The sequence below is a fragment of the Coniophora puteana genome (genome assembly GCF_000271625.1).
Source record: "Coniophora puteana RWD-64-598 SS2 unplaced genomic scaffold CONPUscaffold_20, whole genome shotgun sequence".
Lineage (NCBI taxonomy): Eukaryota > Fungi > Basidiomycota > Agaricomycetes > Boletales > Coniophoraceae > Coniophora > Coniophora puteana.
In genome coordinates this window covers 30,950-47,668 of record NW_006913072.1, presented here as the reverse complement: position 1 = coordinate 47,668, position 16,719 = coordinate 30,950, and the positions used below count along the sequence as shown (strand labels likewise).

The window sequence follows — 16,719 nt, the reverse complement described above, 5'->3', positions numbered from 1 at the left end:
GGACCGAAATTAGGTGGACCCCTCCGTATGGCGTAGCTGCTCTTCGGAGGCCGACCGTCCAAATATGGTAATAAACCTACTTGACCGATTATGACCGAATGGACCGAATGGACCGAAATTAGGTGGACCCCTCCGTATGGCGTAGCTGCTCTTCGGAGGCCGACCGTCCAAATATGGTAATAAACCTACTTGACCGATTATGACCGAATGGACCGAATGGACCGAAATTAGGTGGACCCCTCCGTATGGCGTAGCTGCTTGGCGTAGCTGCTCGCTAGGTTGAGATCAGCACCGGGAACAATATTCAAGAGCGGCGGGCCGGAATTGGAGTAAAGTTCTCACCCCTCATCTATATGCAGAGGGCGGGCGATGCACTGCAGACGTTGGCTCCAACAAGTGACGACTGTTGGTGCCATGCTCAACCTCACCTCCACGCGTGGGCTCTTCATTGTTAATTAAAGCCACAGCCATGCTACCATCCACTCTACAGTATACCACTATGACCGACACACCTCATCCTACCGCTTCTCGCAACACCTCAGCTTCCACAGTTCCCCTCCTCCCTGCGACACAGGACTCAGAGGAGGCACCGCCTCACCTCTGCACGCTCTCTAAACGAAATGTGTTTGGCTCTTTATTCTCTCGCACCTTACCCAAGTATAGTGGTCCCTACCCGGTTGGCGTCCGCGACGTCGAGCTATCGATACCCACGGAGACCTTTGGTGACTTCAGACACAAGTCTATGCCAAACGTATCTGCTGGCCTCAGCATTGATACCGTCCTGTTCTCCCTCTTTTACCCAGCTGAGATAGATCCGAAGACGAAGAACAAGAATGTAGTCTGGTTCCCTAGGTATGCTCTTCCCTCATTCACCTACCCTTAACTGCGATTCTCATCCTTCCTCGTAGATTAGCCCAGACAGTAGACGGCTTCATCAGGATGGCCAATAGAATGCCCAACTGTGTCTATAGAACAGTAGCATGTGCGCCATCCTCTCCTTTCCCCCTGCTGCCACATTGACATGGCTGACGCATGGTGATTTATATAGACCCAGCTGCAGCTGCAGCTATTTGGGGCACGACCTTCCCCGGCATGCAAGACGCACCACTCAAGAACCCCCCTGAGGAGGGGCAGAAGTGGCCCATCATCATCTTCAGCCACGGAGTGGGATGCTCCCGGCTTATGTATGTGCGTATAGGTCCCATGCCTCCCTCCATCCTTCCGGCATGTGCTAACCGCGCCTTCCACGCCTCGCCCTCACCCCGTCCTTGACTCAAATCATCCTCATGCCTGTATCTATCGCACGCCCACCACACGCCCATCACTCGCACCACCCACACGCAGTCCTCCTTCTGCGGCGAAATGGCTTCGCGCGGGTACATCGTCGCCGCCGTCGAACATCGCGACGGCACTGGTCCCTCGTGCCGCGTGACGAACGAGCACGGCGACACGAAGGACCTCCCCTGGGTGCAGTGGTCCGACCTCGAGTGGAGCGAGACCGCGCAGCAGCCGATGAACGACACCACGCTCCGACACGTGCAGCTCGAGGTGCGCAAGGCCGAGGTGCACCACGTTCTCGAAGCGTTCCGCAAGATCTCGCGCGGCGTGCGGGTGCGTGAGAACACCGCTGGCGCGAGGCAGGAGGGGAAAAGAAGGGCGGGCGCGGGCGCAGGGACGGGTGCGGACTATGATTGGTCGAGGTGGACGGCGATCGATGTGGAGAAGCCGATTGTGGCGGGGCATTCGTTTGGGGGGACGTTGGCGGTGAGCGTTGACGGTCCCTATGTGCGAGACTTCTTGAGGTTTACATTTCTGCCCATTCGTAGATCGCTGCCGGCGATGACAACCGGTTCAACTGGACGCACGTCGTTGCGTTCGACCCTGCCGTGCAGCGTGCGTCTCTTGCAGTTACCTTGCTCCCTCCCCACTAACTGAAGAAGGACTACCAGGGCTCGACCCATGGCACGGCAAGATCAAAGCCCCCCTGCTGGTAATAAACTCAGAAGAATACTGCTTCGGGCGCGAGTTCCCCATCCTCGTGCAGGACATCATGCCCTCCGCCGAATCCGCCGACATGTTCATCATCCGTGCGTCCCCTCCCCTCGCTTCCCTTCCCTTCACTCGTTAGCTGATGCTTTTGATGTATCCTTGATAGCCGGCTCGACGCACCCAGCGTTCTCGGACGTCTTCCTCATCCTCCCGGACTACATCAACCGCCTCACGGGGCTGAGCGTGAACCCATTGGCCGTGATCGACCATACGATCGACACGACGTGGAAATTCGTGCGCGGGTGCTTGGGCACCGTCGTCAACGACGAGAAGCTACGCGTTGTCCGGGGTATGAAACTCACGCGTGGCGAGGTTGGGCCTGTGGGTGAGTTGGTGAGTTGGGTGCCTGCGTGAGTGAGTTGTGGGACGACCATTTGAAGATGCGGGTGTTGTGTGCTTAAGACGGATGTTGGGCAAGATTCCAGGAGAGGGTGGTTAACGATGTATTTTTGAAACACGGACAGCGTATATATCCACCGACATTTTGTGTACCCGAAGAACAGTCTATATTATGTATAACGACAGTCTAATAAACACGCGAGTACCTCTTGCATCGTTCGAAGTTGTGCTATTACGATGCTATCTTCTGCACAGTACCTCGTTCCTACTTCCCTCCCGCATCATGCCTTCTCCTCGGTTTCGACACTTTCCTCAGCACCCTGCGCATCCACATCGATCTCTGCTCCGCCTTTCCCATCCATGGTCCGCCGCCTCAGCCTCCGTTCCACGCCTCTGAGCACCGCATACACCCCACCGGCAACCACGCCCATCGCATATATACCCAAATCACCCGTCCCCCTCTGCGCAACCGGGCCCTCCCACCACACCTGGCTCATGAACAGGACGAGCACGCCCACCGCGCATGCGAACGCCACCAGCGCTGGAATGGACGAGGGGAGCAACGACGAGGAGGCCCACGCGCGCGTGGGCGTGCTGTACGCGGCCTCGGTGAACGCGCGGCGGTAGAGGAAGTGCTCGACGAGGACGATGGCTGCGAACGCGGCGGACCAGTAGCCGATGATGTCGAGTACGTCTACGAGCGTGTTGTAGAATGTTTTAGCGCCGACGATCGCAACCGGGATCAGTCTGTGCGTCCGCACGTCAGCGTCAGCAATTAGCATCCCACATCGCTTCCGCAGTCCGACATCCACGCTCGATCCAAGCTCGACGGAGCAGCGCATAAGAACACTCACATGGCCTCCGAAATGAGCACGTACACCCAGCGCGGCACGCGCGCGAACCAGTTGCCCCGCCCGGGCGTGGGGATCGCCATGAAGCTCGTTCCGAACGTGTACATGGTCGGCGCAGTCAGTGCGGGCACGCTGAGCGCGTTCACGACCGTCAGGAACTTGCCCCAGCCGCCCGCGCGGAGGAGCACGGCGTAGATAAGGCCACCGAGGTCCGACGCGTCGTCGAACCCTGTGTTCCACGACGGCACGGAGGGCGCGGCTGCGGCGAATGCGGCGCCGATCATGTGGCAGGTGAGCTGTGGCGCCGAGTGGATGTCAGAGGGTGGGCCAAGGGGAAGGGTGAGGGTGGGGAGTGACGCACACTGGGGAGGAAGAAGCCGAGGTAGACGTAGAAGAAGATGCGCCAGCTATATATATCCACGTCCAGTGGTGTCAATACAGAGTACGTTGTACAATGGCTTAATAAACGTACCTAGATGCCTTTGGGCTATGGTACACCCCATAGTCGGGCGACATAGTGCACCAACTGAGCACACTCGATGCAAGCGTGGTGCTAAACGAAAGTACACCCGCGGCGGTCAGTGGCGGACTCGGCGCGCGCAAGTTCGCCTGCAAATCCGGATATCCAACAGCGAGCATCGTAATGAGCGTGATGACCGGTGGAATCCACGCATACGTCTCGTATACGTGAATCACACGATACCCGCAGAACGTCACCTATGCACCAGCGGTCAATCGAAAACCCCGGTCAGCGCCACATAGACATAGATAAGGCGGCAACAACACAAGGCAAAGAGGGTAACGCACAAACAGCGAGATAAGGCTAATAATAACGATTCCGAGCGTGTCGTCCAGTCGACCGTCGGACACGCTCGCGAGAATCTGCCCCCCGATGATGCAGTCGATGACAAGGAAGCCTTCCATGCTGACCACGTTCAACACGCTGGGCACGATGCCGCCCCAGTAGCCCCACGAGAAGCGGGCCTGTACCATTGCGCGGGTGCCGATTTTGGGTCCGAATACTGCGCTGCGGGGGTTGGCTTGGGTCGAAGGGAGCATGTACACGGTTCAGAGGTGCGAGACGTACGAGATGGCGGGGATGACTGAGAAGCTGGCGGAGAGTTAGATATGGTCATAAGGGAGAGTAGGCATGGAAGGGTCTCACATGGCGTCGACTATGGCGATGATAACGAGAGAGGGTTTGATTCCCAGTCCGAAGAACGCTGGACCAGCGGTGCCAGTGCTGAACCTGCATTTCGTGCCAACGCATTGCAGGGTAGCCGCAAACGTGGTGAGGATGGTAAGTAAGAAGAGAGGCCAGCAGGAGGTTAACAAGAAGACTCACGTTAGAATGTTCATGTTCACCCCAAACCAGATGAAGAACATCTGGTACCACCGTGAGTCCTTCCTCTCCTCCATGGGGACGGGCTCGATCCTAGAAGCATGGGCACCATTGTATCAAATACGGCCCACACGAAGATACGGGAGTCTGGCAGCTCACCCGTTGGTTTCAACCCCCCATTCAGCAAGGAACGCATTTAGCTTCCCAACTATGCGCCCTTGCGAGCTCGTAGCCGAGTTTGAAGCGGTAGCTGGAGGCTCTACTTTCTGTTCATGAGTAACTGAGGTATCATTCGAGGCCGAGGGCCGGGTATCGTCGGCGCTTGCCATACTAGCGAAGGCCCGAGGAGAAGGGAAGGGGAGCGGAGGGGGCCCTGGAGCTTGTGGAGGTCAGTGGATAAGAGGCAAGCTAACCAAATTGATAGCCCATGCTTACTCGAGCAGATTACTGATGGCGGTGATGGTGGGCATCATATGGACGTGGTCGCGGCCGCGGGCCGCTCAAAAAATACGCGCTGACAGGGGCTAAAACATGAAAGCGGGCGAACTCAACATTGCAACATCCTGCGAATGTGAGCAAAGTCACTCAATCACACTTGCACAATCGAGTACCGCCTTGAGTACCGCAGAGCAGATCAAGAGTAGGCTCACAAGATTAAAAGCCTTTTAAGTTGCGACCAAAGAACCACCTAAACGCAATGAAATTTGAAGTAAAAAAAAAACAAAAATACGCGCTAGGTGTAGAATGTGTATGAACGAAGTTTTACGAAAGTGGTTGGATTTGGGTTGGATATTTGTTAGAATCAAGTAATACGTCTCGGGAAAATATCTAGAGCAGCTGTTAATTAACTGACGACGCTGATCCTTGTCATGCGCCAACAGACGGCCTCAGTTATTGATATCCAAATCATCTAATTGAAGACTTAGCGCTGATCACAGTACAGCACGGGCATTCAAGTGTTTGATGCCTCGTGTTCAGTACAAACCTCGGTGAACCGCCCTCGAATCTTCTTTGGCAGGTGGCATGCAAAGTCAGACTTGCCGTGCATTCCCGAGGATATAGATGTCCACAGATACATCCTGTGCGATATCGTTTATCAAGCGCCGCGAAACGAATCCAGATTACCCTGTACCTACCCACAGCTGGCTCTCGCTCCTCTACAAGACAACAACGCCATGGCTCCCTTTGCACTTGAAGACGAAACCTTCTATTTCTCAAACGTTGTCATTCGCGTAAGTGACGTATTATCATATAAAATGCGTTGATGATAGACTCATGGCGTCTCATGGATGCGTGTGAACAGGTGGAGGACACGCTATTCTGTGTACCGCGCTCGATGCTTCAGCGATACTCCGATGTCTTCAAGGATTTGTTCGAGCTACCAACATCTGAGAGTACGGGAGCTGAAGGAGAGAGCAAGGAGAATCCTATTGTTCTTGAAGATATCAAGGCGTGGGAATTCAAGCAGCTGCTCAAAACCATCTTTTTCAGGTAAGTAGACCACATCTTAAAGCTTGACCCGATGCGTCTCAGCGCTAAAACGTGAGTAGACATGACGATCAACCTGTTACACAGGAAGAGTGGGTAGCCGTACTCAAGCTGACCCATCGATGGGAAATGGCTGAGCTTCATCGCGTCGCAATGGAGAGCCTCTCAGCGATGCCGATGGATCCGGTAGAAAAAGCCGGTCTTGCTCAGGACCTTGACATTCAAGAATGGAAGCTCCCAGCGTACCAAGAAATCGCTCGCAGAAGCGAACCTCTGACAATGAGCGACGTTGACAGACTAGGACTAGACACCATCCTCAAATTAGCTGCAGTCCGTGAAAGCATCATGATCAACGTTCAATCGCGGAATTGGTCAAGATACAACGACGCAGATTTCTGTGCAGGAACTAGGCCTAATGCAGAGGAAATAGACTTCAGTATCCCCATCTCTTGTGCTTTCTGGCCTTCGCGTGAGGGTACACCGGATCCTGACACACGAGGCTGGGCTTACAGCGACGCATAGGATTCTGACAACAATGAATCGAAATCATAGCTAATAGCTATACACTGCTAACTATGTTTTTATCTTTCCACCGACTTATAACCTGATTTCATTGTAATTCTTTCTTCGTGTGTACACATGTTGTCCCATCTGAAATATAGCACGTTTCCGTACATCTATTGTCTGTCATATAAAATCAAACCCGCTCTTTATCCTGGAGAATTTACCCTTTTGAACTATTGAAGATAGACGGATATGTTCTCCGGGCCTGGACTAGGCTCCAACAAGCGCGTCCGCGTCCGGTACACCTTGCACAACCCTGTTAGCCTTTTCTATCGGCTTCGCAGCGTCTCAACATGAGCCCAGGCAATGAGCATGCGTACCGCGTACGCATGTCAAGCGAGTATGCATGGTAGGATATACTCGAGATATTGAGCGTGGGTCGCTACTGTACATCTGTTGGTACTATTCGGACACGGAGTACACTCAGTCCACGTCCATTTCTGATTTGCAACAAAGCGCTGTGAGTGTGGACGGACACAAAGTTAGAAACAAAGACAAACGTTCAAAACAAAAAAGCAAGAGCTGAAGCTGAAGCGCTGATATTATAGAATCGAGAAAAGGAAAACAAACACAAAAAAACAAGAGATGATATCGTAAGACTAGGTATGGTAGGACCAACAAACGTGGGGAATACACTACGGTAGTAAGCACAAAGCGGGGAGATGGGAACGTCAAGTACGTGTACTGTTCGTAACGATGGCGTAAGGTAGCAGGAATCAGGAGTCTGCGACGAGGTGAAAGCAGAACACGAACACGGATTACGAGTACATTGGTGGGGAGGGATAGCGCTATAGGTAGTGTATGAACAGGAGGTTGGTCTTGGTGGGTTCGTAGCGGAGACGTGAAGTAAGGTGAGGCGTCGAGAGCGGCAGAATGAGGCGGCGAGTCAAGAGTATCGTATGGAAAAGACGAGCAAGCGAGGAAGATCCGGGGGCGGGGTCTCAGGCGGGGGAGCGGCGGGGGGTGAGGCGGAGCATGTTGAGGACAAGTAGGCTAGAAGAGATGAAGGTTGTCAGCAACAAAGCGCAAAATCACGATCATGGTGCCTTGCCAGGGGACGAGGCACGGTTCATGACACTTGAGGCAGACAGAGGTGACGAATGGTGATGGCGACGACGAACGGGCGGGCGACAACGACTGACGGATGCCGGCAGGCGACGGTCTTCACGACTGGATTTCGACTTCTTGCGTCGTCCGGTCTCCGGGTGGCCCGCAGTCGACCTCGATGGTGATAATCCCATCCACCACGCGCGCCGAAACATCTTGCAGCTAATCGCCAAGCACACGAACGCACCCCGCCGCCAAAGAACTCACATCACACATCCACCTTACGTTCACAAAAACAAGCACACGCACCTGGACGTGGTTCGGGACAACGATCGTCCGCTTGAAATCACCGTACTTGCGCTCGCGCACCGTATAGCCCAGCTCGGGAAGGACAGGGCGCGCGCGCCCGGCAACGACGACCTGCCGAAGCGAGTTCACAGTCGTGTTCAGGACGATCGACACGTCCGAGCGCCGCAGGCCGGGCGCCTCGAGCAGCGCCGTCATGCGGTGCGTCTCCTCGCTGTAGTGCAGGTCCATGCGCAGACCGTACATCATCGCGCGCTGGGTGCCTCCTTCAGAGGGCAGAGCGGTACGACCGCCGCGCGCCGAGGCGGGGCTGACGGTCGCGCTGCGCGTGTGCGTCGGCACCGATGAGGGTGGGCCAAGAGGAGGAACGCGCTGGACAACGCACCTCGCGGAAACATGATGCGATGGCGTCGATGCCGACGACGATGCGCCCCCATGTCTCGCTGGAGCGGACATTGCGCCCGAACCAGCCTTGCCCGATGCTGCTGCTGCTCCCCCTGCTGCTGCACGATGCGATGGCTCAGACGCACCCCTACTCGTGCTCGCCGTCAGCGAGTCCACTGGAACTCTTACATGCTCACTGGCCCTGTGCGTGTGCGCGCCCGTGCCCGTTGGGCCGGCGACACCGCCGCGAGCACCATCCCCCGGGGAGGATATAGATAAAGGCGAAGACGCCATCAAACCAGAAATACCCAACACCCCCGACGGCCGTGCCGAAGCACCCCGGGCACCCGCAGAACCCGACGGAACGCGGGTCGCCGAGCCGCTATAAGAAACGCCAGCGGCGCTCTGCGGACGGCGGTACGGATGCGCGGCCCTGCGCGCGTCATGCATGTAGTGGATCGCACCACTACTGCGCAAGGGGCCAGCACCGGCACCAACACCGAGAACAGGCGTCGACGGCCCGCTGCCCGTGCCGCCCGAGGACGGACTGGCGCCCGCGGTATTAGGCCGCGAGCCGGGGTAGGATTGGTGGTGAGGCGGGACGCGCGTCGTGTCGACGGCGATATGCGGTCTCAAGCTCAGCTCCTCACCGCTGGCATTGCCGCTCCCGTGGCCACCAACACCGCCACCGTGGTTAACACCACCAGTGGGGCTGAAGTCACCGCCGCCATGGTTAACACCACCAGCGGGGTTCAGGTCACCGCCACCATGGTTTACACCACCAGCGGGGTTCAGGTCGCCTGCGCCGGTACCACCGAGCGCCAAGGAGTCGTGCCCAGGAATGGGCGCAAGCATGAGTGCGCGGAGGGCGTCATCGTTATCTCTGCTCGACCCTGTCCCAGACACGGTAGACGCGTACCCGTGGCCTTGAGCCAGGTGCGCCTGCGAGGGCACAATGGGAACGGGGCCCTCGTCGAGCCGAATGGTCTGCAGACCTTGCGGAGAAAAGTCGTGCTGATGCTGATCTTCGTAATGCTGATGCTGTTGCTGTTGCTGATCTTGATGTTGCTGCTGCTGCTGGAGATCTTGCTGCTGCTGCTGCTGCTGCTGCACTTGAGGCAGCGGCAACTGAAGGTCCCACTGAAACGGCGTCGTCGGAGTCGACGGCATCGATGCGTAGCCCTGCTGGTGAGGGAACGAGTACGGGTACGACATGAAGACTTGGGAGAACATGGATAGGGGGAAATTAATTTTGCTTCCGCGGTTTTATAAGCCAGCGCCATAGCCTGCCCTCAAGAACGAGAACGAGTCACACGCCCCGACGGATCCGCGCCACGTTCCCGACGCACTCTCACGGCGGGCGCATTTCCATCCCGATTTGGAAATATCCCGCCATTGTTCCCCTGTCTGGGCCCGACGCTGCTCCACCTGCCGATGTGATTGGCTGTCAAGGAGGCGGGCCCAGGCACTTCCAAGACGTCGGTGCTGCTGACAATAATCCGGTGAATTTGTGCGTACGAGTGGGATGTAAAGTATAGTACACAGCTGCAGAGCAACAAATATTGAGATTCGCAAATCAAAGAAACCAACTCCAATAGTCCAGTCAAGGTCAAGTAAACTAATCATTACCAGGGCCCAATGCGCGCCTCACCCGACGCTTCCACGTCACATGTGCCGACCTCTATATCACACACGAGGCTGCATGGATTCTTCCCCTGCCCGCTCGCAGCCTAGCGACCATCACAACCTTCCCGCCATATCACAGCCGCCCGTTCCTATTCTCGCCAGCGTCCTCCGCCGTAGCAGCAAGACTATGGCTCCCCGCCCTACTCCTCGGCACCAACGTCCCCGTCTCCGCAATCCGCCCTCCCCGATCCACACTCCTCCTCCTCCCCATCTGCTGCTGCTGCTGCGCATTCGAGCCCCGCCGGCTCAGCGGCTCCACGGGCGAATGCGACGCCTCGCGGTGCGGCACATACGATATCACCGGCGACCCGAACGACGACGAGAGCGACGGCGGCGGCACGGACGGGTACGAGAGGCCCTGTGCGGGCGCTGCCATCGACATCCCCGGGTACGGCCCGACGATGGGCGCGTTCGAGTTAACCGAGACGGACGAGGGCGGGGTGGTTAGGTGTGTTCCGTTGCTTACGAAGCTCGCGGGGTGCGTGGTAGTGACGGGCGAGAACGGGAACGGGGACTCGACTGAGGATGAAGATGGCGAGTGCGAGTGCGAGAGGGGTGTCGATGCCTCCGGGGAGAGGTACGGTTGGTCAGCACCTGGTCGGTGGATCTGCGAGGGCGGCCGCGGTATTGGCACGCCGTGCGTCGGTGCCGGAGCAAACGGGGGCGGGCGCGTGCCCGGTATCTGGGACGGATGAGAGTGCAGTTGTGAAGTGAGGTTCGAGTACGACACAGACGCGCTCGGCGAAGAAACGTTCGAGGAGAACGAACGCCGGTGCGTCGGCTGTGACAATGGATCCAGCGAGGACGAGAGTCCTATAAGGTTGTCCACCGACAGTCCAAGCTATACATCCACCACACCCCCAGACTCGCCAGTAAGCGTCTGTACGCAGACAAAGACAAAGTGAAGAATACGCACCCGTCGTCGATGGTCAATCAGCTCCTCCCTATATATCTCATTCAGCCTCAATATCCGTACATAGTCCCGCTCCGTCTCGACGAGCCTCCCGCGCAGGTGCTCGTTCTCCCGGCGCATCGCATCAAGCATGACCTCGGCGCTCGGGGAGAGCGGCGACTGCCCCGACATGAACATCTGCATCCCGACGCGGGCGTCTGGCGACGCCGCCCCATTGCCGTTAAGACCATTCCCGCCACTGTTGTAACCACTGCCGATACCGTTAGATGACGAGGAGGTACCAGTGCCATTCGTCTGCGCTTGGGACTGTTGTGACTGTTGAGCCTGTTGCTGCTGTTGCTGCTGGGCAATCCGCAGCGCCGACAACTCCCTCGTCAGCCTGTTCACATGCGACTCGTTCTCAGCCTCAAGCACATTCTCCAGGTGTATCTTGTCCTCCCGCAGCTGGATCCCGTCGTTGCATACAACGTACGCAGCAGCACGCCAACGTAAGCGCCCGGGGTGCCACCGTCGGTGCACCGTTGAAGACGGAGCAAGGGAATGGATCGAGTGCGGGATCGTCAGCACCGCAAAGACCAGTAGACTGGCCAGCGCACCTGCTCGAGCTTCCTCGAGAGCACATTGATGATCCGCTCCTCTTCGGCTTCGTACGCGTTGATGAGATTCTCCTCGCGCTTGAGGTTCCCAGGGGAGCTGCTCGTCGTCGACAGGCGCCGGATGGGTGGGGACTCGGACATGGGAGTAGGGCAATAGGAGAGGTGTTGCAGGGGTAAACCTGGCAGATGCAAAAGGTAGGCGGGACCCAAGCTAGGAGCTGCGGGGACTTGATATCAGCTGAACTGGCAGAGGACGCAGGTGACGATCCGCTGACAGCCGCAGTCGTGGTAAGAGAAAGAGACGGTCGGTTGGCTGGCTGGCGTTGGAATGGAGACAGGCAACGGAATTCAGGCTCGGGTGTATGAACGAGGTGAGTGATTGAGGTAACGAGCTAGTAATGCAAGTGCGGCCTGCGGGTGAGACCATCTCCCCCAATCCGCTTCCGCGCCGTTACCTCCGATTCCAGGCCCCGGGCCCTCGGCGTCCCTCTCCGACTCCCCCTCGGACTCAAATACCAAAACTCAGAAGTAGAGTTACCACTTTAACCCGCGATCGTTCCACAACATGTCCCGCCATCGTCACTCGCGTGGAAAAAAGGAAGATAAATCAAGTACGTAAGACAGTTCATAACGGGTAGCCTACTCTACTTTCACTGTTCACGATCAAGAACAGACTCAAAACTATAATCTCGGCAAACCTAATAACGTATACTGCAGCGAAACTTCTAACCAGTGCCAGGCGCATGCAAGGGCGAACAGAAACTTGATGGCCCATGAAACAAAAGAGTAAAAACAAAACAGATTATCAAGCAGCGCAAACGAAAAACTCTCATCATCAACAACGCCGCCGCCACAGCTCAGAAATCGTATCCCTCGACCTTGAACGTTTTGCCGTACTCGAGGAAGCTGCTCATGATCTTCATAATCTGCTCGGGCAGACCCATGCTCAGCAGCGTAAACGCGATCTTGGCGTGTCCGTGGATCTGCCCGAGCTTGAAGAAGCTTCGGCTGATCAACGTGGGATACTGTATGTCGGCCACAGGCGTCAGTCATCGGAAGAACCAGCCAGAGGACATGGAGAAGCGCATGTAAGCCTCTGGGCTGAGGGATGAAATCTCGGGGGAAACGACGCACCGTCATCTCCGTATAATCCGCATACTGATACGCCGCCACCCGAATGGCCGTCTGAATCGTGCGCGTGATATCGCCCTCCTCCGCGTACGTCTCGAGCAACTTCGCCCACGGCTTCTGCGAGTACCGCTGCGAGTCCAGGCACCGCTGGTACGCCTCCTTCGCCTCCTCCTTGTGGTGCAGCCGCACCGCGAGGTCACCGAGGATCTCCCACTCGAGACCTGTCTTGCGGTACGCGACGTGCTGCGTCTTGAAGTGCGCGACTTCCGCGCGGAAGATGGTCCACACGCGCAGGTCCTGTAGGTATATGCGCGTCAGTCGAGAATTTGGGTAAGTGAAGAAGGACAAGAGAGACGCACTTCGTACAGCACCATGAACAGGTTATCCAGCCACCGCTCGCACAACCGCTTATTCGCAAACGAGAACGAAGCCTCCGCATTGGCCGCCTGCGCCGCATCCGTCTCCTCGCCCGCCGCAGCCTGCACAGGCCTCTCCAGCCCATCCGCACCGTTAGGCACCCCATTCAGACTCTTCCCGTCCGCATCGTTGACCGTAGTCGCACCATCGCTCGCCCCCTCGCCACCAGCCTGCAAATCCTCCTCCTCCTCCTCGGCACCCCCACCAACATTCGTCCGCGAATTATGCGAACTATGCATCCCCTTCGTCGACGCATCATCGTCCGCGACATCGTCCCCCCTCGCAGCCAACGTCGTCCCCTCGCTCGGCACCACCGACCTCTGCTCCACCGTCCCGTCCTCATGCACCACCTGCGTCGGCGCGTCCCCATTCGTCGGCGGCGGCGACGACGCATCCTGCATCAGGGCGCCCACGTCCGGCTGGCTCTTCGCCATCCTATATTCCTCCTCCATCACGAACACCGTGCTCCGCGTCTTCAGCAGCTCGTCCCACCCGATCTCCGACACCAGCCGCGTCAGCAGCGCGTACGCGCGCGCCCACGTCCCGCGCAGCCCGGGCGCGGGCAGGCGCAGGAGCGCAGGGTCCGCCTCGTCGTCTTCCGTTTTCTGCTTCTCGGGGAGAATGTCGCCGATCTGCCGGCGGAAGGGGAGGTGCACGCGCGCGGGCGTCATGAGGCGGTGCATGTCGCGCCCGTTGAATGTGAACATCGGGCACGAGTTGAGCGTCAGGAGGGCCTGCCGCACATAAGCACGCCCGGATGAGTCGGGAATGAAAGGTGGGAAGTGGATGATAGACCCACGGATTCGTAGTCCTTCGCGTCGATGTACAGCTCCGTGAGCTTCTCCCACGTCACGAACTCGCTCGGCGCGCAGTTGACGGCCTCACGCGCGAGCTTGAGCGCCCACTCGTGCTTGCCCTTGGAGCGGAGAAAGTCGCTCTGCGCGTGCAGGAGCGTGTACGAGTTCGGCGTCAACTTCATCGCGGTCGACATCACCTGCACGGCCTTGACTTCTTCGTCTGCTCAGCCGCAAAAGAGCAATCGGTCATGGATCAGCCGTGGGGAAGGATGAGAAGCGGGACGCGTAACGCACTCATGCCGATGTAGCTCCTCGCAAGGAGAGACGCCACCTCCGGCTCCTTCAATGACAGCTTCTCGAACAGATTCGCGGCCTGCTGAAACCGCCCGCTCGCGCCGAAATACTTCAAAATGCCCGCGGTAAGATGATTCGAGACGACCGTGGCGACCTGGATTTCGGGGTCCGATCCGACCTGCCAGCCTGGTGTGCTGCGTTAACCCCGCCACTCGCTACTGGTGGCACGCTCCAGCTAGTCCCAAGGTATACGCACCTTTCATGAACAGAGCCTCGGAAGCCTGGAGGAAGCGCAGCTCGCCCTCGGTGGTCGTAATCGGATCGAGCTTGCGGTAGGCGTCGAGCCAGTACGTGGGGTCGTCGGAGTAGAGGATGGCACGGAGGAGGGCGGAGACGTAGGTTTCTTGCCAGATTTCGGGGGTCGCTTCGTGACTGTGGAGCATGTCGAGATGAGGATGGGGTACGAGTAGAGGGAATAACCACGCACCGCTCGCCGCGCAGATCGACCACGTATGCGTTCACACCGCCGGGGATCTTGACGTCCACGCGTATGTCCACGCGCGAGAACGCGTTGAAGCAGCTTCAAGGGGTGCCCATGAAAAGGGATAAGGGAGAGAGAAGTGGATGTGCGTACCAGAAACACCCGTTCTTGACCTTCCACACTGCGCCTTTTGAGAACCAGGCCGAGTTGTCCTCGATCTCGTACGTGAGGGAGTTGATGTATGCGGCGAGAGACGCCGACGACGAGGCGTCGACGCCCGAGATGAAGTGGTATGATCCGACCTACACGCCCATACCGAGGAAAGGATGAGGAGGTTGAGGATAGGAGAGGCATGGATGCGCAGAGTCAGCGACGCGAACGACGGATGCGAGGACAAGGGGGACGCACGTCGCGTTGCCCGGTGCGCCCGGTGCTCTTGACGACGTGGCATAGGTCAGGCGGCCCTAGTTCGCGGAATGTGGCTAGAACACCAAATGACGAAGATCAATGTCGGGTTTCAGTCCACACCGAGCGCACGGATAACACGTACCTAGACTTTCTGTTCGCGCAGTTAACGACTCTCCGAGTTCAACCTGGGCTTGCTTTGAGTCGCGGTAGCTTGTGAGAAACAGTGACAGAGCTGACCTCGAAGAGCTCCGGAACGTCCTTGAAGGACGACTCGGCCATTTTGTTTTGAGTGAGGAACCAGCCGCGAGGACGTTTCCAGGTTTACTGAAGTCTTGCCCCACTCGTCCACGCGCGCAGCGACGCCTTGTTTGCTTTCCACGCCACTTCAGTCACCCCGCCCCCCGGACCTCTTAGGTGTTACCTTTCTCACTCAGAGGTTTGACCTAAGAGGGTGTTCCGTGGTATGTTTGGCTGGGTTCTGCGCCCCTACGGTCAGATTTCTGGCATTTTGGTGGTAAGTCTGGCCAGGCATCCGGAGGGGTATTATCCCATATATCCGACCGCTGGCCATTTGTCTGGGTGGCGTTCTGTGAGATATCCCGCCGGCTCTCAGCCCGTGACATGTCACGCAGTGCGCGGGGGAGGGATAGGCCTAAAAGGCCTGGTATTTGCGATTTTTACCGGCCTGTACGGGCTCGCTCGCCGCGTTCTTGCCATCGTTTGGTTACAACCAATAGCTATATACCATATGCCACGCTTGTTTATCATATCTAAGCCAGTTTGGCCTCCATTTGCCCCATCTCCGCAAACAAGGAGCAGCTCAATGATTCACATGACATTGGTCCATTCCCAGTTTTTATTTATTTCAATATGTACCATCCATAGGGACACCAGGTCCGAAGTGCTAGAAATATACTCTTTAATTAATGTGCGAACCTGTAAATCTCATTATAAATTCGTGCCCTTGGGATACGTGGATACTCGGTTACAATATGACTGAAATGGTATTTACTATTTATCTTGTCAAGAATTATGGATGGTCAGCAAACTGAATCTTACGATGCAATGAAGCAAGACACCCTGTTTCCGGAGTCACAAATGCTTAATCAATGAAAATACATCAATGTTATATGTTTTTTTTTGCTGTGGGGAATAAGACATTGGCTCAAATCTATTAACCCTGAGTTCAAAGTGAGACGTGATTGGTGAGATGTGTGGGACAAGGGGACAATGTGAGATTGGTGTCAGGCAACTGGGAGTTGGATATGTGGGAGCAATCAGATAGAGCACTTAGACATCCAACTAGTGGGGGAAGGTTGCAGACATCCGAGTCTGTGCTGAACCTGCTATATTTCTGGGGAATATATAGACGGTTGGACATCTGGTGCATTCAGTAGGGAGTCTGGGCCGCGAGACAAAGACCCCCCGGCGTCCGGAGCGTTGAGTCAGACATCTGGGGTGCGGGGATAAGATTCTCCAGATGTCCGGACCCTAGTGGCTCAGACGTCTGGCGTTGGGTATCAGAGCGGAACCAGACGTCTGGCGCAAGGTATCAGAGTGGAGCCAGACGTCTGGCGCAGGGTATCAGAGTGGAGCCAGACGTCTGGCGCATTCAGTAGGGAGTCT

The 16,719-nt window shown here is 57.0% G+C and overlaps 6 protein-coding genes across 6 annotated transcripts; 2 read left to right on the top strand and 4 right to left on the bottom strand.

Annotated features, from left to right (window-relative positions):
- The first annotated feature begins 406 nt into the window (after positions 1-406).
- On the top strand, positions 407-2,591 carry CONPUDRAFT_140472 (uncharacterized protein). Its single transcript, XM_007777157.1, has 7 exons — positions 407-852; positions 909-982; positions 1,049-1,188; positions 1,345-1,764; positions 1,827-1,893; positions 1,941-2,087; positions 2,156-2,591. The coding sequence occupies exons 1-7, from the start codon at positions 470-472 to the stop codon at positions 2,401-2,403; spliced, it is 1,479 nt and encodes a 492-aa protein (XP_007775347.1). The 5' UTR covers positions 407-469; the 3' UTR covers positions 2,404-2,591.
- A 68-nt stretch (positions 2,592-2,659) lies between these two features.
- Positions 2,660-4,910, bottom strand: CONPUDRAFT_132980 (uncharacterized protein; the record flags this gene model as incomplete). Its single annotated transcript, XM_007777156.1, has 9 exons — positions 2,660-3,135; positions 3,243-3,535; positions 3,601-3,646; positions 3,712-3,956; positions 4,047-4,266; positions 4,327-4,350; positions 4,405-4,488; positions 4,585-4,674; positions 4,741-4,910. 9 exons carry the CDS (start codon positions 4,908-4,910, stop codon positions 2,670-2,672), a joined length of 1,638 nt encoding a protein of 545 aa, XP_007775346.1. The 3' UTR covers positions 2,660-2,669.
- A 971-nt stretch (positions 4,911-5,881) lies between these two features.
- Positions 5,882-6,426, top strand: CONPUDRAFT_33640 (uncharacterized protein; the record flags this gene model as incomplete). The annotated part of the gene is made up of 2 exons (XM_007777133.1): positions 5,882-6,072; positions 6,132-6,426. Coding segments are annotated over 2 exons (486 nt in total), but the record flags the coding sequence as incomplete, so codon positions are not given.
- A 996-nt stretch (positions 6,427-7,422) lies between these two features.
- CONPUDRAFT_113320 (uncharacterized protein) lies at positions 7,423-8,564 on the bottom strand. The gene is made up of 3 exons (XM_007777155.1): positions 8,372-8,564; positions 7,990-8,308; positions 7,423-7,902 (listed from the first exon to the last, which is right to left on the bottom strand). Exons 1-3 carry the CDS (start codon positions 8,440-8,442, stop codon positions 7,798-7,800), a joined length of 495 nt encoding a protein of 164 aa, XP_007775345.1. The 5' UTR covers positions 8,443-8,564; the 3' UTR covers positions 7,423-7,797.
- A 1,293-nt stretch (positions 8,565-9,857) lies between these two features.
- Positions 9,858-11,932, bottom strand: CONPUDRAFT_170065 (uncharacterized protein). The gene is made up of 3 exons (XM_007777154.1): positions 11,566-11,932; positions 10,973-11,413; positions 9,858-10,897 (listed from the first exon to the last, which is right to left on the bottom strand). The coding sequence occupies exons 1-3, from the start codon at positions 11,704-11,706 to the stop codon at positions 10,130-10,132; spliced, it is 1,350 nt and encodes a 449-aa protein (XP_007775344.1). The 5' UTR covers positions 11,707-11,932; the 3' UTR covers positions 9,858-10,129.
- A 223-nt stretch (positions 11,933-12,155) lies between these two features.
- CONPUDRAFT_113319 (chaps family protein) lies at positions 12,156-15,399 on the bottom strand. The gene is made up of 11 exons (XM_007777153.1): positions 15,331-15,399; positions 15,236-15,278; positions 15,094-15,167; positions 14,839-14,987; positions 14,692-14,784; positions 14,461-14,636; positions 14,205-14,390; positions 13,913-14,130; positions 13,056-13,847; positions 12,700-12,993; positions 12,156-12,590 (listed from the first exon to the last, which is right to left on the bottom strand). Exons 1-11 carry the CDS (start codon positions 15,370-15,372, stop codon positions 12,423-12,425), a joined length of 2,235 nt encoding a protein of 744 aa, XP_007775343.1. The 5' UTR covers positions 15,373-15,399; the 3' UTR covers positions 12,156-12,422.
- Between the last annotated feature and the right edge of the window lie 1,320 nt (positions 15,400-16,719).